We start from the raw sequence: 27,666 nt of genomic DNA, 5'->3' as shown, positions 1-27,666 counted from the left end.
TTAACCATGTGTCAACTATATAAAAATACATGTCGATTTTTTTAGGTTTACAGAATTGTAAAGCTTGTTTGGTTCCCATCGATAGAATTATAATACATGTCAATATGAACAGCAGTCAAATAAATTTAATCAAAACATACATGAATACTATATAAAAACAAAGACATAAAAAAAAGCAAGCAAAGATGTGGAACAGGTGTGACTGAAATCCGAATGGCTACCACTTCCACTTATCACAATACATTGTGATGAACGCTAATACTAACGCGCCACTGCCTACACAGTGCGCAGATCCAAGGAATGGGTAGGAAAATAAACATGCCATGGGGTCGTCTGTGAATAACAATTACAGCCTTCGAAAGTCTCCCTCATCCAACCGCCCAGACCGCCCCCCCGCTCCTGAATAGAAAAGAGGAAACACCGGATAGCTCCAAAAAAGCGTTCTTTTTTATATAGGGAAGCACCTGGAAGGATGTAAATACAAACGCTGTTTTAAGATAACACACGTGCACATACTCACACATGCACACGACCCATTGCAACGGGGTCTCTGTGGACTGTTCTTCAATCTGTGATTATTGTAATCCTGACACATATTGAACATTGGGGATTTTCTGAGAGAAATCCTGTTTTTCTTCGCCAATTTGCAGTTGGCTGACCGTCGTATAAATGATGAGCAGGGGCATGTCTGGTTCCCCTCTTAAATGGGTTCTTTCATGTAAGTAAGGCTCATGTTCTATTATCAAGATTTCCTTGGATGCATCTTTACACTTGATGTCCTGCCATACGTTTCCCTTTCCACACACCGCATGAACATTGTATTTATGTCGTATTTGACTGCTGCTGCTGCTGCTGACCGCTGAAAAGGAAGTGCATATCTTGCCCACTGATTTGGCCAATCACACGCTCTATACAACAGCATTGGAAGCAAGGTCCGGTATGAGGTGATCGGAAGGAATCACTTTAGTGCATTCTATTGATAGTGGGCGGAGACTGCCGTCGATCACGTGAGGTTTTCTAAGGATATTTTTGAGGACAAATGCGATTAAATGTTTATGTGCACACTAAGACAGCCCCCCCTCCCCCTCAAACAGACGCACACACACACACACACACACACACACACACACACACACACACACACACACACACACACACACACACACACACACAAACATTTTGACCAAAGATTTGTACAACGTAAAGTAAAATGACTTGATACTGTTATATCAGATTATACATATTTTTAAATGCTACGTCCTGGAGGTTTGTACAAATCGTATTCATCAGGGAATGGGTCAATTGAACGTCCGTTGCCATGGATGAAGGGGGTTAATTATTTGGTTGGAAGTGAAAGGGTACTAAGATAAAATCCTCAAATGTGTCAATGTTGGTTTTGATTCCCTTTGTAATCCACGTATAGAAAGTTGACCTCATTGTGGCCTGTTTTTCGACATGACCAAAGCCACTCTGTAATGGAAATACAGCCGAGAGTGACGTTTGCAGACAACTGCTTTCATAAAATATTCCTTAATGTATAAATTGGCAGCAAATTTCTGCAGTCCTATGTTTGCAGGTCTGAGCCATCAGTCAGCATCGTCTCCTGATATTAGCAAAAGAGTCAGTATCCCAAATTACGTCTGTGATTCCATACTGAAAATGGAAAACTCCTTCAAAGTTAGTTTATACGGAGTATATCCTGATAAAATGTGTAAAACACAGCTTCGCCCCACCCTGTTTTTGAGTTCAATTTCCCTCATAGGCACACATTTCCCAAAATTCTACAGTGTTGTGTCCAAAGTGATGTGCTGGCAAATAAAATAGGAGTCTCTTGAAAAACAAAACAAAAAAACATAAAAAAAAACGAGAAACAACATGCCACTTTCTCTCTCTTCCTTTTTGATGCCATACTTCCTGTTGTCTCTTTCCTGTTGCTTCTCCTTAAGTGTTTATCTTTTAATATTCTTTAAGAGTCTGTCTGTGTCGACTGTGGCTATTGTTGTGTATCTTCATCCTCCGCGCCGACGGCAACTTCTGGCGCCTCTTCTGGAGCCTCCTCTTGCTCCTCCCCCTCCACAAGCTCTTCTTTGCTCCCTGGCTCCTCCTCCTCTTCATGGATGGCTAGGATTGGCTCTGTCGCATTGCCGTGACGCCCGGACTCCGCCCCTTGAGCCTGGGCCTGTTTCTGGGTCTCCTCTGCGGTCACCTTCTTCCACATCTCGTGGTTTTCCATCAGGTGCTGGGTGATCTGGCAGAACACTTTCCTCCGCTTCTTCTGAGCACTTTTCTCTGGAAACAAGAGAAGACCAAACGGTAAATACCAGCTTGCTAAACATCTGGAGCGCGCTCAGGTTCTTAACAGCTGAGGGACATCTGTTTAGAAATAGTTTTATTTTTATTCATATGGAACAGTTGGGTTTAGGGCTGAGCAATTAATCGAATTCCAACCGACATCGTGATTTTTTCGTTTTTTTTTATTGATTTATTGCTTGTTTAGTGAATAATACGGAATATAAGGAACTTTAAAAAGTAGAATCGCATTCTAAATCGCAATCGCAATATTGGTGGAAATACTCACAATTCGATTATTTCCCCAAATCGTTCAGCCCTTGCGTTTTACAACTGACGTAAACCATATATTTCAACAAGCTCCACAGACATGTTCATCATTATTCACTCTTGTTCTAAGTTTCATGAGGTTGCATTTCAAACAACAGGCCGGTAGGCTGCTGGCTAAGGTACGGTACGAGTCAAAGTATGGAGCGATGCTACGACAGGTAGGCCAGGGGCCGGGGTCCTTACGGGAGGCCTCGGAGCCGCTGGACGCATCCTCCTCAGCTGTATCATCATCCTCCTCCTCCTCCTCCTCCTCATCCACCTCTTCCTCGTTCTCCGCTGGCTCCGCCCCCTCGCACCCCAGCTCCGCCTCCACCCAGTGGCCGGGGATGAGGCAGGCCGAGTTGTAGGAGTTGCAGAGCGGGCCCACGATGTGGGTGATGAAGGACTCCTGGAGCTTGGCCAGCTGGGGGGCCGAGCGGTCCATGAAGGGGCTGGTGGGAAGGCCCAGGCTGGACTCCTCGTCCCCCTGCCGAGAGCAGTGCACAGGTCAGCTTCGCTCGCTGCTGTGGCTCTGTGTCGGTAAGCCACCAGACAATGCTGTTTATGTACGTGAGCTCCCTCCCCCCCTCTCTCCCTTCCCTCCCCTCTGCCCCCACGAACTCTGTACTCTGAAACCCCCTCCCATTTGGCCCCCAGAACTCTGGACTTCGGACCCATAATGTTCCTCATATTGCACACTTCCATCCATTTACTTTTTAAACTTTATTTTGTACACACCGTATTTTTTAGCTTACCTTTGCACTATTCAGGATTATTTTACCTAATTTCCTCCTTTCTCCTTATTGCACAGTGGGTCGGAGACAAACGTAATTTCGATTCCTCTATTTGTCCTGCACATATTTTGGATTTGACAATAGAGCTGACTTTGACTTTGACTTCAAAGTCTTGATTCTTCTTTGCAGGGGACTGGATCTGAGAGAGACACGGCCTAAACACCTGTTCGTAGAACTCGTTGACGATGCCCTCGGTCCACTGGAGGTGCAGATCCTTGCATTTCAGGGGCCCGTTGATGTCGGCGAGTTTGATGCACATCTGACACACCAGTAACCGGTCGTTCTCGTTGGACCAGTCAATGCCAGCCGACTGTTGGTCCCCCACCTAGAGGAACAAAAGGGAAGCATGGGATGGGCTTTTTGTTGAAATCTTGAACAGAAGGTACTGGGTGTTGGCCTAGAAACGCCTAGTGACATACTCATGTGAACATGAGTATTTATAGAACAGCCCTTAGTAACACACATGTATATTCCTTAGGGTGAAAACACAAACTCCTTTCGTGATTTCTTTGCATTTTCCGGAGTGAAATGAACTGACAGAAAGATTTTGTAATGTGTAATGCAATCTGGGAACTAATGATCCAGGAAGCAGAGCAGAGCCACTGCAGCACTTTAACTGTGACTTCAAAGAAAAGCTAATTTGCCTTCCAAGAAGTGGTGGAGGAGCTGGATGCGCAACCACAAGGAATAGTGCTTCACTCCCCGGTGGCGCTCCAGTTATCTGCCAACGCTACGGCGAACAGGCTGGGGCGTCATAATACCACCGGCGGTCTTCATGCTCGCAATGGAAAAACCCCGGCTTGTTGCCAGATGTAGCGCCAGAGTTCCTGAAAAGCAGCGCCGGCCGCTACGACTTTATTACTTGTACTTGAGCTGTCTGTATTTCAGTACTCTGTGATAACACCTTTTATTCCTTGAAAGCCACAGGACATTTCCCCCTCTTTCAGCCCCACACCAAACCAGAACCCTTAACTTTATCTTTTGTTTTATCGGCCGTGAGGTATGCTGAAGAAAATATCGTAAATTTCATTACGTAAGCCAACCAGAGTGTGAATTGCAATCCCCAATAACTGAAAGACCAAAAGCCATCCTTTAACATGCTGAAGGGGAGAATTAAGAGTTGCTATTTGAGTTTGTTAGAAGTTTTGTTAGAGTTTTGTTAGAAATACCATCGCCACCCGTCATCTCTTCGTGAGTGACGTGCTGTTTGAGATTATCAGTTCTGGTTGACTGTGCCCCTGCCTCTGTATGAGAATCAGGTTTCACTTCCCTGATTGGTCCAGGGGTGCGTTCATGCCACCCTTCTCAATGGCGGACAATATAAGGGCATATAATAAGAACGTCTATTAGTAAAAAGATTTAAAAAAAAGGGGGAAGGGGGCAGAAGGGAAGGAGGTTATGTGGTGAAAGCAATCTCAAAAAAGGTGGGTTTTGAGGGCCTGTTTAAATGAAGGGAGTGTGTTGACCTGTCGGATGGGGTTGGGTAGGGACTTCCAGAGGGAGGGTACTGCGGCAAAGAGAAGGCCCTGTCGCCCCAGGTCCGAAGCTTGGCCCTTGGGGTTCTGAGTGTGGTTGTGTCCGTAGACCTGAGAAAATGGGTAGACGTGTGCAGCTAATAACGACGATACCTTGGCATTGAACTCAGCCAGGAAGTCAAAGTGCTTCTTGAGGTCGGTGGCCAGGATGGCCTCGATGACCAGGAAGCGGAAGCGCTTGAACTCCACGTGGTCGAGGTTGGCCAGGAAGTTGTACTCGCTGCGGGACATGAAGAGGTTCCAGGCGGAGGCCGCGTGGTGGTTCTCCAGCACAGAGCGGTCGTTGTAGAGCACCGCCTGGAGACAGGGGCGCATGCACACCCACACACACACACGCACACACACACACACACACAAACACACACACACACACACATAAGACCCTGTCAAGCGTTTGCTCCATTTTAGCCTCTGTTAGCGACCCGCCCTGTGTGTGTGTGTGTGTGTGTGTGTGTGTGTGCGTGCGTGCATGTGTGCGTGCGTGCGTGTGTGTGTGTATGTGCGTGCGTGCGTGCGTGCGTGTGTGTGTGTGTTGATCTGGGTACCTGCGGGGCACTTGTGGCCACCAGGAAGGCGTTGGTCCTCCCCGGGTGGTCGTAGTCGTGCATGGCAGCGGCCACGTACAGCGCCATGAGCTCCAGGGCGGGGATGAGGCCTGACAGGCAGCCGTAGCCGTCCTCCGACACCGTGTACGTCTTGGACACCAGGTAGCCCATGTGGCTGTGAGTTATCCCGCTGTCAGAGTCTGGGGGAGGGGAGGAGTCAGAGGGAGAGCGAGGGGGAGGAGAGAGGGGGGAGGAGAGAGGGGGGAGGAGAGAGGGGTGAGGAGGATGGGGGGAGTCAGAGGGAGAGCGAGGGGGAGGAGAGAGAGAGGAGGAGAGAGGGATGAGGAGAGAGGGGGGAGGAGAGAGGGGTGAGGAGAGAGGGGTGAGGAGGATGCGGTGAGGAACACTAAACAATTGTGCAACTCTACGGCTGTGCTCCAAGGCAGGCCCATATGCAAATGCATGCGCACACACACACACACACACACACAGACACACACACACACACACACACACACACACACACACACACACACACACACACAAAAACAACACCTATGCTCGCCATAATTATTCATTCCTTATTATTTGCATTATTCTATTCATATAGCCTCCTTCAGCCCTGCCTCCCAAAGGACAGTTATAATCCACCTGCAATTGCAATTTGTTGATACTGTGAATTCTGCTTAGTGCACACACATAGACACACACACACAAAGACACACACACACACAAAGACGCACACACATACACACACAACCGGTGACCCACCTGAGTCACTGGTGGAGCCGTGGTCGTGGTTGATGAGGCTGGGCAGCCCAGGTACTGCCTGCGTGGTGAGGTACCAGACTGCATGGAGCACGTCTGTGGCATGGATTCTGTTATGATCTATTCATTCATAGGGAGAAAACAGAAAACCTAGTCGGTTATAAAGTCTTGTGTTGTCCACAAGGGGGCACTGATGCACTACTTGTGGTTGGTCTTGGTTTTTATGTTCATTGACATCAACATGTGAAACGGGAGTGTTTCATTCGCTTGTGTGAATGAAATAATAGATGAAGCTGTGTAGTACCATCCTCTAGCGGCCGTCTACCGACATTACATCTTCAGTGAGTTTGTTGCATGTGAAGTTTGATACAATGAGAGTGCTGCCTGGTCCTTACATGGTATGTCTCTGTAGCCATTTTCAAGGGCATGGAAGTAGTTCATGAATTCTTGCACCGGAATCTTAAAAGTTGCGAATAAGCCGGTGTCTTCAAAAAGCCGATAAGCAACCTAACAAACATAAACATGCATTAGAACAATGACCCTTAAGCAACAACATTAGATTTCATTCAACTTTGATTTCAGATCCAATAAATTTGATCTAATAATTAATTTAGCCAATTTCAAATCCATAAATGGAAAAATAAAAAGCTTAGATCAAAGAAGTTTGCCGCATGATTGGACTTTATCAAATGATACCATTTATCAAGGTTGTGGTCGATCATTGATTTTAAACTATAATAATCACTGCGTAGTCCTTGTCAACAACTTCAATCAACTACAGATCGGATGTCAATCAGCAATAGGACATGGATGATTTTTTTCCTGATGATACTCCATCCAATCAGTTGTGATCATTTGAGCCTCGCCCCTCCCTCTTCAGGTCTGAAATCGACGATGCCCGCCTCTGATAGGCTCACCTGACTGAGGATTCGTCCACACTTCCCATTGGTCTTCTCCATCAGGCTGAAGATGGGGAAGTTCCAGTTGTTTAACTGGCTCATCAGGGGCTCCAGATCGTCCATCAACAACGGCATGGGGGCCAGCATAGGTTTGTCCTGTGTGTGTGTGTGGGGGGGGGTGTCACAAATGTCATTTCTGACCTCTATGGGGATTGAATCGCCTGGCCCTGCGAGCACGTCAGTAAAGCCCAGGGAGAATGAATCCTAAGCCCCGTTGGTAATACTAGTGTTGGACGGTATTGATGCCTGTGGTGTTATTCCTGAGCTCTGCTAGGAGGATATGTCTGAGTGGGTGATGCTTGGCTATATGGTAATTGTATGGTCAATTTTATAAGGATTGACAGGGAATAGGGTTGTGTAATGTGTTGACTGTTAATAAAATATGGTTTTACACTAGTTTTTAACGTTAAATAGCACATATGATAGTAGGCTATGTGTCCTAACTCCAGCCATGTCTTCTATCTATTCCCCAAACACAAGCCATCGATGACAGGAATTCAAACTTGATGACCCCGATGTGACCCCGATGTTCGATATAGTCGATGGCTCTACAACGTATGCACTTGTGAGTTTTGGACTTGAAAATGAGGAACAGAATGAGAAATTAAAGTAAAACGATTCCTTTCAAGGTTACTTATTTTATTCGAGATTAACTAGAGCTTCAGTCTTTAAACCTTGGTGCTGCCATAATCAATTGCTCAAGAGAATCAATGTAATGCCAGCTGGGATGGACATTAATGAGCTGTCGGGTTTAAACATAGGGGCCGTGATTAATGACTCCTATGGGGCTGTCAGGTTACTCTGTGCTGTTTAGTTAATAGATACGGGTCATTCACTAAGGAGCAGGTTCGATTTAATCACCCCACACGATGAGGCCTGCATAAACACTGAACAATCGGGTGTCGAACCTGGTGTCGTTGGGCCAGGAAGGGTACACCCCTAGCCCCGCGACGTCGGCCTAAAGCATCCCTACCTCGGGGGGGATGAGTGGGAGGAGCATGAGACTCTGGGAGGAGCCTCTGCCTTCCTCCGAGTCGTCCTCCGTGGGCGCGGCGTCACTGCCGTCGCTGTGGTTCCCCTCGTGGGTGCTCTCGTAGTCCGACGACACCAACACTGGGTCTTCTGCCAGGTAAAGGAGATAGAGCACTTGTACTTACTAAGGAGATACTGAGGGAGAACGTCTGTTTTTTAACTGAGGAAATGACCGACGTGGAGAGACGAGGCAGAGCACGTGAGCAAGTACGTCGATATACACATAGAAAATACAACTGGTTTAAAGGTCTTTTTTTTGTGTATAAAGTGTGTGTATGTATGTATAAATGTATAACATTCAGTGTAAATGTAATAGTAAATAGTATGATATGATATCACAAAATAAAAATCAAGTGTGGCAAAGGACGTACGACTGTGTTCCCTCTGAATGTGTGAAAGGTTTGTCTGCGAGCTAGAAGGGACACGGTAAGACTTGAAACAACAACAAGGTATTGATGTGAGTCTGTACCTGACCGCTGCGTTCTGTCTCCTTTCTCTATGGAGCCCTCTCCAACACTCAACCTGATGTAGGGCCGCCCACAGCTGTGAACAAGACATAGGTGACCAGGTCAGAGACCTTTATTTTGAAAGCTAAACTAATATACTGCTTCCTCCAACGTGGATCACTCAGCCAATGACGCACATTTCATTCGTCCATGCTATTTCATTCCAAACACCTTTTTGTCCTAATCCATTAAAAATAATAACCAGACAATCAAATAATAAATATATAATATAACATAATAAATATACAACTGAATAAATACATATACATAATTGTAAATAATAACCTAATTTATTTTCACTGGATATTAGGAACCGCTCCGATTCCTGAATGTTATTACTCAAAGGGTCGTGCGTACAGGCCTTCATCAGCGGGTGCATTCATCACATCGGCTCTACATCCGTTCAATCGAGGCTATTATTTCTGTCTGATTTCAAAGGACGGACATAAATAACCTTCGTCTCTTGCGAGCGAGCCGACAAGGGGAGCAACACGAGTGCGTACATCGTACACGGAGGGGCGTGGGTCTGGATACGGTGACGGCGGGTGTGTTAAAGCTCTCACTTTATAACTAATTAAGTGAGAAATGTCTGGGAACGGGCTCTATTATTCAGCATGAGATGAAAGGAAATACCATCGCTGGATGACAGCATCCCATCTGAGACCCCGTGAACCAGAAAGATGACGTTTCAGCACACACACACTGAGACGCACGCGAGCTTGCAAACAAATGCTCACACGTACATTTACATGTTTATACACTCACGCACACACACGCTTACACACACCGACACAAACACACATAACCGTATACATGCATACACATGCACACCCAGCGTACTCACACACACACACACACACACAAACACGCACGCACACACACACACACATACGCACAAACGCATCCACAAAAACTTGCACCCACAAACACAAACGCTGTCCCATCATGCATCAGTTTAGCCTCCCACCAAAATCCTACCTCTTAAAATTCTGGAGAACTAGTTATCCCAGAAGAGTTACACTACGCCATAGTCACTAAACAAACCCAGACTGGGAACCAAGTAAACAATTAGAAATATAAAGTTGAGCAATAAGGGAAAGTACAGACACACACACTCGGTGCCTCTGGTGCGTATGCAGTGAACCACCGGTTCATCACTCTAAGAGAAACACCCAGTTCATAAACGTTTGCACGTTGACAAAGCACCACGATACGTCGCAGGCATCACACACAATAAACAAACAAGTCTGGATCAGTCGTACAAATTTGCGGGGCTTAAACTGTTTAGCGGGTGAGAGTCATGGACGGGGGGGGGGGGGGCACCAGCCCTCCTGAATCACAACGTCTCACACAGTTTCATCTCCGATTACCGGCCTCGCCCGCGGCCAGCCAGGAAGCATCCCACATTGTTTACCAGGGTTTGTTGGCGAAAATGCAGTGATGACAAATGAGGAAATATCAGCTGATTATCCCAGAGTTTGAATGTAATCAATCAAACATCTCACAAATCACTGCCCCCCCCCCCCCCCCTTCCCACAACCCCCTTCTGTTTCAGCTTGGCTATAAATAGTCTGACTTCCTGCCTTTCGTTTTGTGACAGACCAAATATTGTCTTTTCCTGAAGGAAACATCGGGGTTGACCTGTAATAGGACAAAAAAGAAAGAGATAAATGAAGGCTTACAGCTGGTCCTGCAAAAACCTCTCCCCGCCTCAGTCACAGACAGACACTCACACAGAAACAGACATACACACACACCCAAGCACATGCACAGACACACACACATCCCCCCACACACACACATATTACACACACAGACAAACACAGACACAAACACAAACACAGACACACACACAGACACACACACACACACACACACACACACACACACACACACACACACACACACACACACACACACACACAGCGAGTTCTCCGGGGGAAGCCCCTGTTCATGGGTGGTTCCAATTAAAATCCTCCCTGAAGTTCTACCACCTAGCGTCAGATAGCAGGAAACGACTGCGCTGTATCACCGACAAAGGCCCCCCCCCTCAGTGGAGCCGCGTCCCTTTGCTGCGCTACGCTCTTCTTCAGGCATTTCCACAGCCTACCTAAAGGAGCTCCAGCCCCCCTACCCCCACTCCCCCCCTCCCCAGACAAAGAGAGGTCTGTTGTGCCGTTGGAGGGGCCCCGTTTAGCTCTCTGTGAGTAATGCTTAGCAGGTGTGAGTGGGGAGCATAAAACACTTTGATGGGCTTGAGGTGCCGAGCTGCGTTATTGTGCGGCCGGCGGGTTGGGGCCGGGGGCAGCAGGACTTGGCCGGGAAGCCAGTTGGCTCTGGGCGGAGCCGGAGGAGCTGGAGCCCGGCGCTGCCGCCGCCGCCTTCTCTGCCGACTCAGCAGAACAGCGTTGTGTCGACATAACCGGCTTCGGGGGTGCAGAATCAAAAAAGAGCGAATGCGAAAGCGTCATGTCCTGTCGCTTTGAACGACCGTGATTACATAATGTCATTACACGTTTTTTTATTTTCACTTCTGAAGGACAAAAGTGACTTAGGTGCTGCGGTCTGCGTCATTCGTTGGCGTAGAACGGCGTTACCAAGCTATTTCAGAACCTTATTAAGGTGCTCAGAGCAGGCCTCCGTAACACCCCTCCACCCGACCCTGTCCTTATCCCCTTAATCTGCCCCTGCTCACGTACTTCCAGGCTCAAATCTCCTTGGCGTCCTCCACCAGAGTAATTATACCACAATAGGAAAAATAAACTGCAGTGTTTGTATTTCTCCCCGAGACAAAACGGTACCCCCGCCCATGTGCTAATCTAAACTGTTCTGTACCATGCACAAGCCTCACTCTCTCTCTCTCTCTCTCTCTCTCTCTCTCTCTCTCTCTCTCTCTCTCTCTCGCTCTCTCTCTCTCCCTCTCTCTCTCTCTCTCTCTCTCTCTCCCTCTCTCTCTCCCTTTGCGTTCTAGCTCCCAGGTCGGCGGGGCTAACAGACCGCCGCTGGTCGGCAGCCCATGCTAACAGCCGCCACGCCACGGTAAACATTGCTGCCATTATGTTCTGCTTCCAGTAATCAACTCGCTCATAGGCCAGATGTGAGGCAGATAGCCGCACAGTGGCTGTGGTTGTGGGAGGGGGGGGGGGATTCAATCGTCCTCTTAGCTGATCGGTCAGATAACCAGGAGGGTTGAGTGGGGTGGTGGGGCTGGCGTCAGTCCTGCCTAATACTGGGATATACGTCACCCAGAGCTGACATGATGGAAAAATGAGAGAGGAGAGAAGGAGGCTGATGGTCTAATTAAGGTGCTGCAGATTTGATGATGGAGCCGCGAGAGGCCAATGGAAGCCATGTGTTCCTATTGCCTCAGTCTGACTCATTTACATTTACATTTACATTTAGGGCATTTAGCAGACGCTTTTATCCAAAGCGACTTACAATAAGTGCATTTGTTACAATAAGTACATTTGTCATAAGAAGTGAAACAATATATCGCTGTCGGTACAGTAAAGACGTTCATAGAACCAAGTGCAAGTATTACAATCGCTAGGCTAACCCATTCCCCGTGTAAAGCAGCGATAGCAGCTACTGTAGATGCTACACAATTAAGTACCTTGAATAAGTGCAATGTACAAGTGCCAGGACGTACAACATTCAATGGTGGCTGTGCATTGGTTTCTATGCAGAGTCGAGATGATCTCTGAACAGGTGAGTTTTGAGTCTTTTGCGAAAGCTGGTGAGCGACTCTGCGGTCCTGACATCGGTAGGGAGCTCGTTCCACCACTGAGGTCCCAAAACAGAGAAAAGTTGTGACTTCGCTGATCGACCTTTGCTTGCTCTTAGCGATGGCGGTACCAGACGTCCAGCTGAGGTAGTTGAGCGGAGGGATCGAGCTGGGGTGTGTGGCTTTACTAATGCTTGGAGGTAGGCAGGGGCAGTTCCATCGACTGCCTTGTATGCCAGTACCATCATCTTGAATCTGATGCGAGCTATTACAGGGAGCCAGTGGAGGTCTCCCCTGACTCCTGCTGCCTGTCTCCCACCCATCTCCCCACCCATCCCGCCATCGTCTCCCCCCGACACCCATCTATCTCCCCTCTGTCTCCCATCTATCTCCCCACCGTCTCCCCCCTTGCCTCCAATCTATCTCCCCCCTGACTCTCATTCTCTCTACACACACACACACACACAACACACAAACATGCAGAAACAAACACATATGCATTCCTGTGTGAGTTAAAGAAAGTGTATGAGTGTGATAGAGCAAGAAAAAGAGAGATACAGAGCGAAAGACAGAGAAAAGAGAGAGAGAGAGAGAGAGAGAGAGAGAGAGAGAGGAGAGAGGGGGCGAGAGACAGAGAGAGGGAGAGAGAGAGAGAGAGACGGAGAGAGACAGAGAGAGAGCGAGAGAGAGAGAGAGAGAGAGAGAGAGACAGGGAGAGAGAGAGACAGGGAGAGAGAGGGAGAGAGAGAGAGCAATCAGGCTTTTACAGGGTCTTTGGTGACTGTGGGCCCGCAGGCCTGGTGGTTTGTGGGTCTAGACTGCCAAAACAGGCAGCACCAGGCCTGGGCCTGCCGGCGGGCCTGCCCCCCTGCTGCTGCTGTGTCTGAGGGTCCCGGACCCCCAGGGCGCTGTTCTGTACTGGTATGTACAGGTGCACTGGCTGAACCCACACACACACACACACACACATCCTGCTTGGGTGGAATCAAAACAAATCTGCATGGGGGCTATCCCTCATCACCCGGTGTTGACACAGCGTTGCTTGGCAACCGGGTTGGGGTGAGGGTGAATCCACGGGCGCCCTCAGACGAACGGCTCCACGAGGGAGACACTGCGGAGTCTTTTTTAAACACGTTTCTATAGAGACAGGTGCAAGGCTATCGATGGGAACAGTGGAGTGGAGTCACTCATCCCAGAGCCCTCCTCTGGCCGCAGACCAGAGCCCGGGTCTGGGGTGGGGTTGGGGGGGGGGGTTCTGGGGGTATGCAGGCACTGGGTTTGGGTGTTTTGTCAACACACCCGCTTGACGTCAGAGTGACCACGTCTCCTCCTCCCCTTCACTCTGCACTCTGACAGCATTACGTGTGCTGCCCGATACGAGCAGTGCTGCAGTCAGCAGAACGAGACCAGTGTGGAAACGAAAGCCAGACACTGAAGTGAGCGAGGGGAGGGTACGCAGAGAGAAGGCACACGGGCTGGCAATCTGGTGTTGAGCATGAGATGAAAACAGTAAAACTCTGGAGAATGAACACAGCGTTCTCGTCCCTTTGTTACCCAGTACAACACACGAAAAGTTTTTTTTATCTTAAAGTGTGTGTGGTGAGTTATTTACCACATTGGGGGAGCGAGTTCATAATTATACATTCATTCCAAAGGGAGTTCAACTGTTATACTGTCATTGCTGATTTTGTGGAAAGATTTCACAATGCCAATCATGGATCTATTTGGCCTTGGTTTGGTGCAAACTAGGTTGATTTATTGGCAAAATATCCAATACGAATAGCAATAAATAGTTATTTAGTGGGGATGGTTGGCGTTGGAAGTTGGATGGAAAGACATAAACACAAACCCTACGCGAGCATGGCCTGTTACAGACGCTCCGTTTATTTGACAATTCCTAAAGCCATACACACACACGAGTACACAAGCTCAAGCACTCACCCCACCACACGCACACACATACACACACATCCTCAACTACACACACACACACACACACACAACACACACGTGGGGCTGAAGGGCGTGCTTGTGCATGCTTGTGTGTGTGTGTGTGTGTGTGTGTGTGTGTGTGTGTGTGTGTGTGTGTGTGTGTGTGTGTGTGTATGTGTGTGTGTGTGTGTGCGTGTGTGTGCGTGTGTGTATGTTTGTGTGTTTGTGTCTATGTTCATTTAGTTTCTATTGCATCAGACCTCACAGTGTGTACGCTCTGAATCATCCTCCTCAGCTTGACCACAAATGTGCTGAATCTCTCTCTTTCTCTCTCTGTGTGTCTGTCTCTCTTTGTCTGTCTGTCTTCCTCTCTCTGTCACTCTCTCTGCCTCTCTCTCTCTCTCTCTCTCTCTCTCTCTCTCTCTCTCTCTCTCTCTCTCTCTCTCTTTCCAGTCTAATGCCTCTCGCCCGGGGGCCCATCAGCATTCTGGGTAACGAGTCGTCCACGCTCCATTTCTCCCCTGCTGGGCCGTCCTGCTCACTCATGCTGATTCCTCCAGCATGGCGCTGCGTCCGGTCTGACCGGGGTGTGTGCCACGCCAGCACGAGTGGAGTTACGTGGACTCTGGAAGCCACTGTGGGGATCTTTCCTCATAAACATTTCCAGTCTGTGTCCGACATGACGTAAGAGAGACATAAACCATGCAGGGGCAAACGTTAAAATGGGTTGTCAGTGGAAATCGGACATTAGAAGTGTTTCGCGGACATGCCAAACAACATTTTGGATGTTTAGATTTTTATATTTCCTGTTTACATGCTCGGTTCATTTTGTTTTACAAAGTTCCTGATTTTCCGTCGTAAAAACAGCGAGAGAAGCTCTCAAACGTCTCACAGAAAGGACGGCTGTTTGGGGACCACCTCAAAGAGGGCGACTCTGACATCACCCGAACAGTGTAGATTAGTTGGGTGGGTCTTGGAGGTGGTGGTGGTGGTGGTGGTGGTGGTGGTGGGGGAAGTTGGTGGCGTCCTAGTTACCTGCAGGTGAGGGCTTCATGGCAGGGCTTGATGCTGGCGCTTCGGTCCCGCCGTACGGGCCCGGGCTCGATGGTGGGGAGCCCCGTGGCCGAGGTGGTGGTGGTCCAGGTGGACGAGATCCTGAACAGACCGGGGGGCAGGCTCCGCCGTAGACGCTGCAACACACACACACACCACACACACACACGCACACACACACACATTAACACGGGCACACAAGCACACGGGCACACACAGGACACACACACAGTCACACATACACACACACACACACACACACACACACACACACACACACACACACACACACACACACACACACAGAGGCAATTACCATCATTAGAAAATACAATTAGGGTAAATACATCTCCAACGCATTGTTTGCAAAACCTAATTACGGTGTACGACAAACACACGACACGCATACTGGCACACACAGACACACATACACACATATGCAAACATAAAGTAAAGAACAGATTTTGCTCCTCAAAAAGATTGCCACAGCGCGACACGCATCAGTGAATCAGCGTAGGAAAGCATTTGTTCCTCCGTGCTGCACGACCCCGCAGTATTTGTGTTACGCTTAAAGTATTCCCATCCTCAACCACCTCAAGCCAAAGTTTGTCCTAATGAAGATGTTGCTGTAGACGTTGGTCAGTCCCCCCCTGACCATCATCACCATCATCATCATCATCATCGTCGGGTGAGGTTGAGGGTGCGACTTCTCTGGGGGAAACAGGAGCAGCAGCTGTAAACGCTAACATGCTTCCCTCCCCACTCCCACGAGGGCCGCGTCGCCGCGGAAACATCCCCCTCGTCCAAACCCCCCCCGTCCCATCACTCCAAATATTCCCTCTGGCCGTCTCAGCCTCTTGCCTTCTAACCCTGTCTTTCTTTATTTCCTCTGTTTATTTGACTTTATATGATGATAGTTTTGTCTCTCTCTCTCTCTGCCTCTCTCTCTCTCTTCCGTGGCCTGTATCTCTCTCTCTCTCGCTCTCTCTCTCTCTCTCTCTCTCTCTCTCTCTCTTCAGCGTCTTGTGTCTCTCTCTCTCTTTCTCCCTCTTTCTCTCTCTCTTCAGCAGCCTTTGTCTCTCTGTCATGTCCATCTGTTTCGTGGCACACGTTTTTTTGAAGAGCGATACAGAGGACAGAGTCTCTCTCGCTCTCTCTGTGTCTATCTGTCTCTCTGTCTGTCTGTGTGTCTGTCTCTCTCTCTCTTTATGTGTGCCATCTGCAAAGTGACCCAGTGGTCCCAGAGGTGTTCGGTCCCTTCACAAGATACAAACACCCACGTACACACACACACAAACACACAGAAAAACTTAAATAAATACAGACACACACACACATGCACACACACACAGAAATACACAGAATAATACACACCCACACAGACAAGGAAGAAAAGTGTGCACAAACACACACACAAAACATGTATGCACAAACACAAACTAACAGACAAAACCACACACACACACACACACACACACACACACACACACACACACACACACACACACACACACACACACACACACACACACACACACACACACACACACACACACACAATGCATAACCAGCCATATGCTCACGCGGCAGAATGGCAAAAGCAGGCCAAGATCAAAAACACAAGTGGAGTCAGACCAACACACACATCAGATGATTAGCTTTGATACATGAAGTTAGTCTGGAACTTGACTTTGCTTCAGCGGATGTTCAGTGAATAAAAGGCTGCTTCTCGGGGGCTGAGGACTCTGTCAAAACAGGGCTTTCATAAGTGATCTTTTGATCCGAGGTAGCTGAGGTAACACGGTGCAGCGATATGAGCAGGCCTCGTCCACAGCCTGCTAGTGCAGAGTCACCGCGTATAAGTCACTCTCTGTCTGTCTGTCTGTCTGTCTATGTCTCTGTCTCTCTATCTCTCTGTCTCTCTCTCTCTCTCTCTCTCTCTCTCTCTCTCTAACATGGTGCAGTGATATAAGTAGGCCCACATCCGCCTGACAGGAGCTTCCACACTGCCTCCCGGAGTTACGGCATGTTAGTCACTTGCATGTCTCCAGGCTCACTCCATCTGTCCATCATGTTCGTACGTTCCTCACCGGAAATACCGGGAACACTGTTTTGCTGTTGGAGTAAAATGTGAGCTTTAGGTTTGTTTTATTCATCTCTAGCCTAACCACAAGTATAATAACTTGGCAAGTTCCGGGGGAATGGCAGAGTCGGTTTCCAACGCAATGTTTGAAATAAAGCCCCCTTATACATCTTCCGATTGCATGATGATGTAGCTTAGCTTCTGCAACTAGCCTCTCACAGTTGGTTTGAGATGCACCTTGTCCGGCCAAAGAATGGCTTGACACACTGAAGTCCAACAGACCCACAAGAGGCAAAGCCTCCAACTCAGACCACGGGTTAGATTTACGAGTATACCCCCACAAACAAACACACACACACACACACACACACACACACACACAGACATGCACACACAGGCTGTCACTGCCATCTCTGCATGAGCCTATGAGAGATGGTTCACCTTCACATTGCCCTCATCCTGCCTCTCCCATCCTGCCAAGTTCATCAAACGCACACACGCAGAGCCAGCATGCACACACAGACAAACACACATACACACATACACAAAACGTGTGTGCCCAAACACACACACACACACACAAAACATGTGTGCACAAACACACACCCCCATACACACACTCACATACAATACAAACACGGACATAGACACACACACACACACACAGAATTCAAAGACAAACACACACACACATGCACACACACTCGCACACGGGCACACACACACACATGCCCCTACATACGTACAAACACCTGTGCAAGTTCGCACACAAATACACATAGACACACACACAAACACACACACACACACAATCCCTGGCTGTATATCTGTCATGTTGACACAGCTGTGGCAGTGAAAAGCAGAGCAGAGCTTTCAGACTCGCTCTATTTTCTCCGCTCGGGTCTATGAAAATACTGCCCTCCATTCCGCGCTAAAAGCCCTGAGAGCAGGAAGCACTCATTAGCCAAAACATGGGCTAGCAGATGAACATGTGTGGGGACGCCCGCCTGTTATATAAATCATTTGAGCTTAATGGGTAAGGGTGCGATGTCTTGCAAAAACAAAGTACACATAGATCACTTCTTTCATTATTCCATCCTAAAGTGCGCTCCTGAGGTCTGTTCTGAGGTGCGTCCTTTGACATTGGGGGTTAACACTGTGAGTGGTGGTTCCATCGGCGTGTGTTCATACGGCTACGCCACAATGGAGAGTATTGTAACGACTACAGGGAGACAAATGGGCCTCTCTTATTTTCTTTGCAGGTTTTGATAATGTGTATTCTATATCCCAAAGACCAAACACTCCTCCATTCCGCACTGGACATGTTTGTAGATAATGTTTATGCGTGTTTTCCAAAATATTTGATCGTGCCACCCCAATGTACACAGTAATACATTGCAGAGCACATAATTATATAAATACAAATGCCACATTTATATGAAAATCAAAAAGCTAAATTATCTTCTCCATTTCCATTTCCCCAATCAATACTCCAGGCACATAATACTTATGCTCATCCAGCACTCATCTCGGACCCACCAGTCCCAGTAGGATTGATTCGATAACCTTCAGACACTTTTACTACCGAGTGTCAATCACACGCTTACGGATCCCCGCTTCCTGCAACATGATTGGTCAAAACAAAGATAATGCGAATAAAATAAGTGAAACGTCCTGTTCACCAAGACTTTACCTTGTCAGCCATCAGACATTAGATATGATTGCAAACTCTGATTTGTGAGACTAAATAAACCACTTACAATGGTAAGTGCATTTATATAGACTGCATTTATATAGTGTTTCTCTGACCATTGGCCACTCAAAGCGCTTTACAATACTGCCGATCATTCACCCATTCATACACACACATTCACACACCGACGGCGGTGTCACCCACGCAGGGCGACAGCAAGCTCTTTAGGAGCATTTAGGGTTCGGGGACACCTCGGGGATCGAACTAGCAACCTTCCGGTCACAAGTCAAGCCGCTCTCCCTCCTGAGCCACACGCTGCCGACGACACAGAACACAAGACACCTTCTTTCCGCGGCGCCCCCCCTTACCTTGTGAATGGAGGTCTTCTCCCCTTTCTCGGGCCCGTCCTCCGAGTCGGAGCAGGTGTAGGCCTCTCCCAGGATGAGCTGGGGGGCGACCCGCTGGCGGTGCAGGGGCTGGAACGTGAGCTGGGTGGTCAGCAGGTTGCTGACGGCCCTCAGTGAGGTGCATGTGTTGGGGGGCAGCGAGGGGTCGGCCAGCAGGTCAGTGATGAGGCCGTGGGCCTCGCCCATCACGGCGATGTCCACCGTCACCGTGGTGCCTGAAGACTGGGGGGGGGGGGAGATATTCCATTGGTTTAGGATCATCATAAGCATAATAATAATAATAATAATAATAATAATAAATTTGATTTTATAGCGCCCATGTAGGAGACACAGAATAAAACCAAATATAGTAATAACGAAATACAATAAAACAGGACTAAATACAATTAAACAAAGTTAAATGCAATCAAAGCGGATAACAAAATCGAAGGTTATGCAGGGTGATCTCAACTCGTCGATGGACCTGACGCAGTGATGAGGAATTATGTTGTGGAGGCGTAATGGGTGGTTTGTAAGAGAAAGTGGTCACCATTGACAGAGGAACACAGGTGTCGCACATAACACTAATTAGTGGTCTGCCCCTTGCATGTCGCGGGGCTCGGGTGATAGACTGAAGTAGAGGTACTACCGGGGATCTGGTACATAAAAGGAGAAGGCTTTAGGAGTTACGAGCAACACCTGTGTTTGTCGCCTCTGTGAAAAGAGTCCATTGGAGATTTAAGTAACTCCAGTCTCTTTACTACATGAGGGAGAGAGGGAGTCGCTGCTTTCAATCACATCCCTCTTCCAGGTGTGAGAGACAGTCACATCAGTCACCCATATCACTCTTATAGGTGGGAGAGAAAAAGTTGCTGCTGTCACACACATCACTCATATGCCCCTTTTCTACCGGGGCCAAAGGGGAATTACAGGTGTGAGAGAGACACTGTGATCACAATGAGAACCAACTGTTTTTTTTACCTGAGCCCCAACCAAGATTCATCCAGATCACATCTACTCACCAAGTTACCATGCCAAGTTACCACACACAAATCATCATACACACACACACACACACACACACACAAACACACACACACACACACACACACACACACACACACACACACACACACACACACACACACACACACAAACACACACACACACACACCTGTGCAAATAGACATAGTCTAATAACACAGGCATTGATCTAGGCCTTAAATGTCTCTCTTAAGCTGAAAGATCACTGAAAACATGGGGGGGCTTTAATAATGCTTTAATAGCAGTAGACATACTTGTACGACTGTATTTCATGGCACCCTTTAAACATTTGGACAGGCCACATAAAACATTAAGAGGAAAAACATAGTTAGCATGGCTAACGCGACGCCTGATGCTAAGCGAATGCGCTCATTAGCAATGCCCCTAAGCAAGTGATTTCACCCTTGGCCTTTCCGACAGAATGGACGGTCACCAGCTCTGCTCTCATGTTTGTGCTAATAACCCTTGAGTAGCCCTGCGGGTGGGGCTGGAGACACCTCGCGGTAGTGGCGCGAGACAGTGCGTTGCGTGGGGGGAAAAGTGAGAAGTTCACAGCCTCTTTTGCCTACGGCAGTGGAACAACCAGGACGACGACACACGGGTCAAATGTAGCTCCCAGCGTGCTTAAATATAAGCACCTGAGACTTTCCCTTTCTCTGCCCCCACGGAAAACAGAATGTTATCAGATCGCTGCGACCCCCAATTCCCATTAACTTGACACCGGCTGCCAAGCGCAGAGAGTGATTCTGTTTACCTTGGCGACGACGGCAGGAGGTTCGCCCTCTGTGCCTAAACAACACATCTGGGAGCGCCTTCCCCTGGGCCTCTGTCCCGACAGCGCTTTTTATTATTTCGGTTACATTTTCTTTTCTCTTGCAGTAGTCACACATCAGCCCTACCCATTGTCTGCTGAGTAGAACACGAGAGAAAAGGGACGCGGTGTGTTGAGTGTGTGAGGGGGTCGTGCTAATGGAGCAGAGATACACACTCATCCTCCGTGGTTCTCCTAAGGGACGGGGGACTGAGGATCCGCTAACCAGCACCCCTACCGGGTAAATTAAGTAAAAAGGAAGGGGAGGGGCAGGAGGAGGAGAAGGAGGAGAAAGAGGAGGAGCAGGAGGAAGAGGAGGTGGAGGAGGTGGAGGAGGAGGAGGAGCAGGAGGAGGAGCAGGAGGATGAGGAGGAGGAGCTGGAGGAGGAGGAGGTACATGCGGGAAATCACTCCACAGATGACTCCTCTGCTCCCTCCATTCTCTGTCCTGTCACCCATCTTTCTTCCTCCACCAACAACGCCTTCTCCTCCTCCACCTCCTCCCCCTCCTCCACCGGCTCTGCCACTGACGTGCATTGCACAGCGGAGATGTAAACACACGTCTCTGGGCTAATCTGCAGACTTATTAGGCGGAGGTGGAGGGTGGAGGGGGGTGGGGGAGGGGTGAGGAGATGGCAGCCCATGAACAGCTGGACTGCTTAAAGTCAACACTTCATCCAGTGTCTCCAAACACTTACGTTTACGGGACGTGGACACGTATGCATGCACACACTCGGTCTGACACATAGACATAATCACACACACACACACACACACACACACACACACACACACACACACACACACACACACACACACACACACACACACACACACACACACAGTCACGCACACAAAGATGATAGTGTGAACCAAACCAGCTACAGCTGATCAAAGATCAGACAGTGACAAAGACAACACTGGCTGACAAACATCACAGAAAAAAAACACAGCCACACGCATACAGACACACACACACACACAAACACACACACATTGACGCTTGTGCCAACACATTACACTAATTTAAGAACAAAGCAACACATGACCAACTCCAAACACTGAATCCATTTAGGCTTAACTGGCACTGTGTCGACAGACAGAACTTTTGTTCTTTTACTCAGAAGAAAAAAGCTAAGCTGATCGCCAAACTGTGGCCTGTGAGACAAGGCTCGAGGAAGGATTGGCTCCAGGTGCGAGGGGGGGGGGGGGGGGGGGGGGGGGGGGGGGGGGGGTGGGGGGTTGCTGGGTGGTGGGTGGCTGCAGTGCTGGGTGGATTCGTGTGTTCTGTTGACCTCATCGACCGTCCGGCCGTCCGATGGCCTGGTCACCGGTGTATGGACGTCCGGAAGCTTCCGCCACTATCTACCCCACTGATATGCAGCACCATCCGGATACTCATGGACACAGTCCTCCCCCCTTGGGCACATCGGATATCAGGCTCGGATTTACAAACCGCTACAAGTTCAGATTGGAAGATGCAATATTGTATGCATTGTTTATTTATGACTTTTTTTTTTAACTTAGAAGGAATACCGGGCAAGTGTTTTGGACTGTGGAGGATTGCCTATTTGCACATCAAATTATTTTTTATATCTTAAAAGACGTCTACAAAGGAAAGGGCAAGATATAACTTTTAAACCCGCCATTGAGAATAAGTATTGTTGAATGTACAAATCAGAAACACTCCCTTGTCCTTTCCATGAACTGGGCCATTAATCTTCATGTCTGCAACTCATGGAATGATAGTTGCGTCAATGGACCAAGTTGCGTTCGGATAAAGAAAAGAACAAAAACACGACAAAGCAAAACAATACAACCATCAAATAAAAGGCCAGTTCTCATGCCGGGGCCTGGACTGTTTCCTGCGGGGCCTGTCGTCCCCCTAGACTGACTCCCCCCCCCCCTCCAGACTCCCAGTCTCCCAGACGCTCCAGATAAAGTCCTCCCCTCCTCTTTTCCCAGTCATCCCCAAACTCACAGCCTCGAGTGTCAACTCAAGTGCTGTTGCTGTAAAAGTATCAGGTGGTGAATAATGTCTTGGTTCTGATGGAGAACATGGCCTGCGTTGATGAGTGGGGTGCGTGTGCCAAGACCACACAGAGAACACGCGTCTCTTCCGGAGAATCTCTCTTCCCAGGCTCTCCTGAAATGTTTAACTTGAACACCGGGCTGTGTCTTACGTCTGAGCGCACGCCACCGTCCATCAATCCGTGTGTTTTTTCCCTTCACGGTGCTCTCCCCTTGTCCCGGAACATGCTCCTCACAAATAGAACACGGGGGTGTTGTTCCACCTTAATAAGGGCATGAGGAAAAGGTGGCGGATTGGCGGGGTGAAGCGCACACACGCACGCACGTGCACACATTCACATACACACACACACACACACACAGACACACACACACACACAGACAAACACTCACACGCACACTCATACACACTCCATTCACTGCTCTACAGATAAAGTCAAGGTCTTAAATTAGCGAAGCGTGGATGCTTTTGTGGAGGTGTAAACATAACAAACTGAACACCAGGCATACACACCCCTCCAACCATTTGCAGACCAAAGAGACAAAAAAAGAGGATCCAAACCCAAGTCTGGAGCTATGTGGTCGAGAAGGCTAAACTGCTCGGGGCACGAAGCCCTGGCCAGTAGGGGTTGTCATTTATTGATATTTTATAATCAATTTCATACGAAACAACACACATCAAGATGCGCTTCTAAAACCTTCTACGTGTGTTTGTGTGTATGTGTGTGTGTGTGAGCGTGTGCGTGTGTGTGCGTGAGAGAGCCGTACACAACCAGGGGTCTGTTCACTTGGCCGAGGGCCCGGGGTAAAGATCCGTCAGCCCCACTGGGGCCCCTCGTGAGCGATGGCTTTAGGAGAGAGCCTGTTAGCAGAGGAACAGGCACGTCACGGGACAGCCCATAGATTAACACGCAGACCGCCGTCCACCTAAACAAACCCACGGGAGCCGTCAAAACAGACCGGCACTCGGGCCCCGACGGGAGAAGTCCCTCTTAATCCGCACACCTTGTTTCAGAGGGGGACCTGCCATGGTTTCAGTTCCTGTTCCACTGTGTGCGCTCCATCTCAGTCTGGGAGTATTTGTAATTTGTCCTCGGCGGAGTCTTTGTTCTGACCTACGGTCGGGGTACCATCTAAGGGTTTGGGAACACGAGAGAGGGGGGGAAAACGACATGAAAAGACGAGCGCCGACTGAGACGATGCTAGTTTGTCGTTATGCTGCCCTGTTGTGGGACAACCTGAATTTGTCTGAATATAAACAGGACTTATGATTACACACGGGACTTACGAATACACACTTGCTTATGAATATACACAGGACTTATGAATACACACATGACCTATGTATACACACGTAGGTATTATAAATAAATATAAGTGTATTTGTGTGTGCGAGTGGTTGCATGAACGTTTGTTTGTGTGTGTGTGTGTACGTGTGTGTCTAAGTGTGTGTGTTGTTTACGTTTCATTTTTGTGTATCATCAACAGAATGCTGCTGCAGCCTGAGCAATGGAAATATTCTTCTTCTTTTCTCACCACTGTGGCGACATCAAAATGTTTATTTGCAAACAATTCAAGAGTGGAAGGATGCATTCGGTGCAAAGAACAAAACCCACATCGCTTTTACGCAAATGGTCATCATTTATGGACCGCAATGACAAAGAGGTCACATATTTGCAATAGCTGAGATGGTACAGGCTTGAACTTTTAACCTCTTAATCCAGTGTTGTAAACACACACACACACACACACACACACACACACACACACACACACTCACTCACAGACATACACTCAAAAAAACACACACACACACGCACACTCAGAAACACACAGCACACACACACACTCAAAGACAAACCAACAAACTCACACAAACACACATACACACACCCACACACACACACACACACACACACTCACTCACTCACTCACTCACACACAGACCACAACAGTCCTATGTAAGCTAACCTTCCTCCATATCAACATGAAGTCATCAAATATCAACACACATACACACTATCTCTCTTTCTCTCAGGAACACACACCCACACACATACGTGCACACACGTACACACACGCCCTTGTTGACCAACCTAAGTACGGTGAGAGCACTGGATTACAGAGATGCATATATTTTCTCCACCACAGTCCATCTATTGTTTGGGCCTAGGTGATGTCATTTACACTCTGACTCCCACTGTCTGAAACCCCTCGGCGTGTGGTTTTCCATCCGGGCGACGGCGGCCGGATGTTTTAATGGCCCTGATTGCATCTGTCTGCTTTGATTATCTGACGAGGAGCCGGGGTCGTGCTGCTGCTGCTCGGAGATCGGCGATACAGTGAATCACAGCCGAGCGCTGGAACACACCGTACTTTCACTGACTGACTCAGTCTCTCTCTCTCCCTGTCCCTCAGTATCTCTGCCTCCCCTCCCTCGTACAAAGGTACTCCCGGACTCTTGGTTACGCTCACAACTTCACGTAGACGACACAGAGTCTCTGAGGAGGGGAGGAAAGGACAGAAGGGAAGGGGAATAGGGAAAAAGGAAGGAATGTAGGAAAGACTGGCAAACATGAGTTGTAAGTAGATAAGTAGATAGAAAAACAGACAGACAGACAGACAGACAAACAGCCAGACAGAGATTGAGGGACTGACATTGAGACAGATAGGTAGATAGAAAGACGGAAAGACGGAAAGACGGAAAGACAGATAGACAGATAGATAGATAGATAGATAGATAGACAGACAGACAGATAGACAGATAGACAGATAGACAGATAGACAGATAGACAGATAGATAGATAGATAGATAGATAGATAGATAGATAGATAGGGAGAAAGAACAGAATGATCAACAAACAACCCAAACGGAGAGCTAAATGAAAGCAGAAGAGGAGGATTAGGAGACATTAGCAGACACACGGCACTAAGCAGATGGTGTTTCCTGGGTGAGTTTAACCAAAGGAAGATGGATGTGGTCACATATTCAGCCCCCATCAGCACTGCTGAGGTCCCGGCTCCTCCAACCCCACCACAGACTCACCATATTCTCATAAGAGTCTGACGGTAGTAATGGTTCAGCGTAATAATGAAGAAAAAAAAAACAGCTCCGAACAACAACATCACTCCGTGGATCGCTGTGTCCATTCCAGGAAAAGAATGTGACTGATGTAAATTGTACCAAAACAAAGGAGTCACTCCCTGTTGCTCACATCCTCTGTGTGGTCGACAAATGCTTTTAAAAGCAAAGTCTTCTTCTTGAACCTTCCCAGCCCACAACTGAACTCCTCCAAAGACCCCAGTCCCACGACAGAAGGAAGCCGTATTAGATGTCCGGCCGGGACTGCAACTCCCAGAGGGAAGATGTAATAAAACGCTGATTCAAAACTTTTGGAAGTTGTGTGCGTAGTAAGACTCGAATGCACCTCAAAGTGACGTCTGGTGTGACGGCCTGTGGGTCGCTCAGACCGCTCTTCCAAACGGCCAACTCCGTGTTTTGGGGTTTACCAGTTATGGGTTCCGAATGTTTTGGGGTGAGAGAGTCACACAAGGCTTGGTCGACAGGCTGCCCCTTTTTCTTTAGCGAATCTTCCTCGGGTAAACTGGTCCAAAACCAATGTGCTTTCAAGTCGAATGCAAATATCTCCCTCACTCCTTTACTTCTATACATCGATTCACTGCCAATTCCTTACAGCTTTAACATCTACCGCACACTGTAAAGAGGTTCGAAGGACGTGGTGGGAGGGTGTGTGTGTGTCTGTGTGTGTGTGTGTGTGTGTGTGTGGTTGGGGGAGGGGGAGGGGGGGGGGGGGGGGGTGTATGCATATTGGCAAACACTGCCAAGTAAAAATCAATCAACCATGCTGGTTACCAGTTCTAGTGCAACGTGTAGGATACACACACACACACACACACACACACACACACACACACACATACACGCATGCACACACACGCCAACGCAAAAACACGCACACACACACATACACACACACGCACACTACACAACTAGTCTGTCTTGTAGCTAACAATATGGCCCCAGGAAACGGGAGCCAAAGGAAAACAGGCAGGAGATGAGAGGGGAGGCCAAGACAAGCGCCTGGGTTCTGACGCGTCAGCTCTTAGTATCTGGACCCGGGGAGGAGAACTCCCCTGGTGGAACCTGTGTT

General features: G+C 48.4%; 1 protein-coding gene across 2 annotated transcripts in view; it reads right to left on the bottom strand.

The window, feature by feature from the left end:
• Positions 1–1,050: 1,050 nt before the first annotated feature.
• Positions 1,051–27,666, bottom strand: part of LOC307080536 (cGMP-inhibited 3',5'-cyclic phosphodiesterase 3A-like) — a 66,070-nt gene continuing 39,454 nt past the window's right edge. For both annotated transcript variants that reach the window (XM_079743279.1, XM_079743280.1), the window contains 12 exons: positions 19,591–19,851; positions 15,429–15,583; positions 8,701–8,774; positions 8,173–8,321; positions 7,158–7,295; positions 6,636–6,747; positions 6,244–6,360; positions 5,473–5,672; positions 5,021–5,224; positions 3,556–3,717; positions 2,803–3,085; positions 1,051–2,289 (listed from right to left, as the gene is read on the bottom strand). In XM_079743279.1, coding sequence (XP_079599405.1) covers positions 1,994–2,289; positions 2,803–3,085; positions 3,556–3,717; positions 5,021–5,224; positions 5,473–5,672; positions 6,244–6,360; positions 6,636–6,747; positions 7,158–7,295; positions 8,173–8,321; positions 8,701–8,774; positions 15,429–15,583; positions 19,591–19,851 — 2,151 coding nt within the window. In that variant the 3' untranslated portion in view covers positions 1,051–1,993. The remainder of the gene's footprint in view (positions 2,290–2,802; positions 3,086–3,555; positions 3,718–5,020; positions 5,225–5,472; positions 5,673–6,243; positions 6,361–6,635; positions 6,748–7,157; positions 7,296–8,172; positions 8,322–8,700; positions 8,775–15,428; positions 15,584–19,590; positions 19,852–27,666) is intronic.

The sequence above is a fragment of the Pollachius pollachius genome (assembly GCF_949987615.1).
Source record: "Pollachius pollachius genome assembly, chromosome: 9".
Classification (NCBI taxonomy): domain Eukaryota; kingdom Metazoa; phylum Chordata; class Actinopteri; order Gadiformes; family Gadidae; genus Pollachius; species Pollachius pollachius.
The sequence above is the reverse complement of the archived record's forward strand: the minus strand, read 5'-3'. Positions and strand labels throughout refer to the sequence as shown.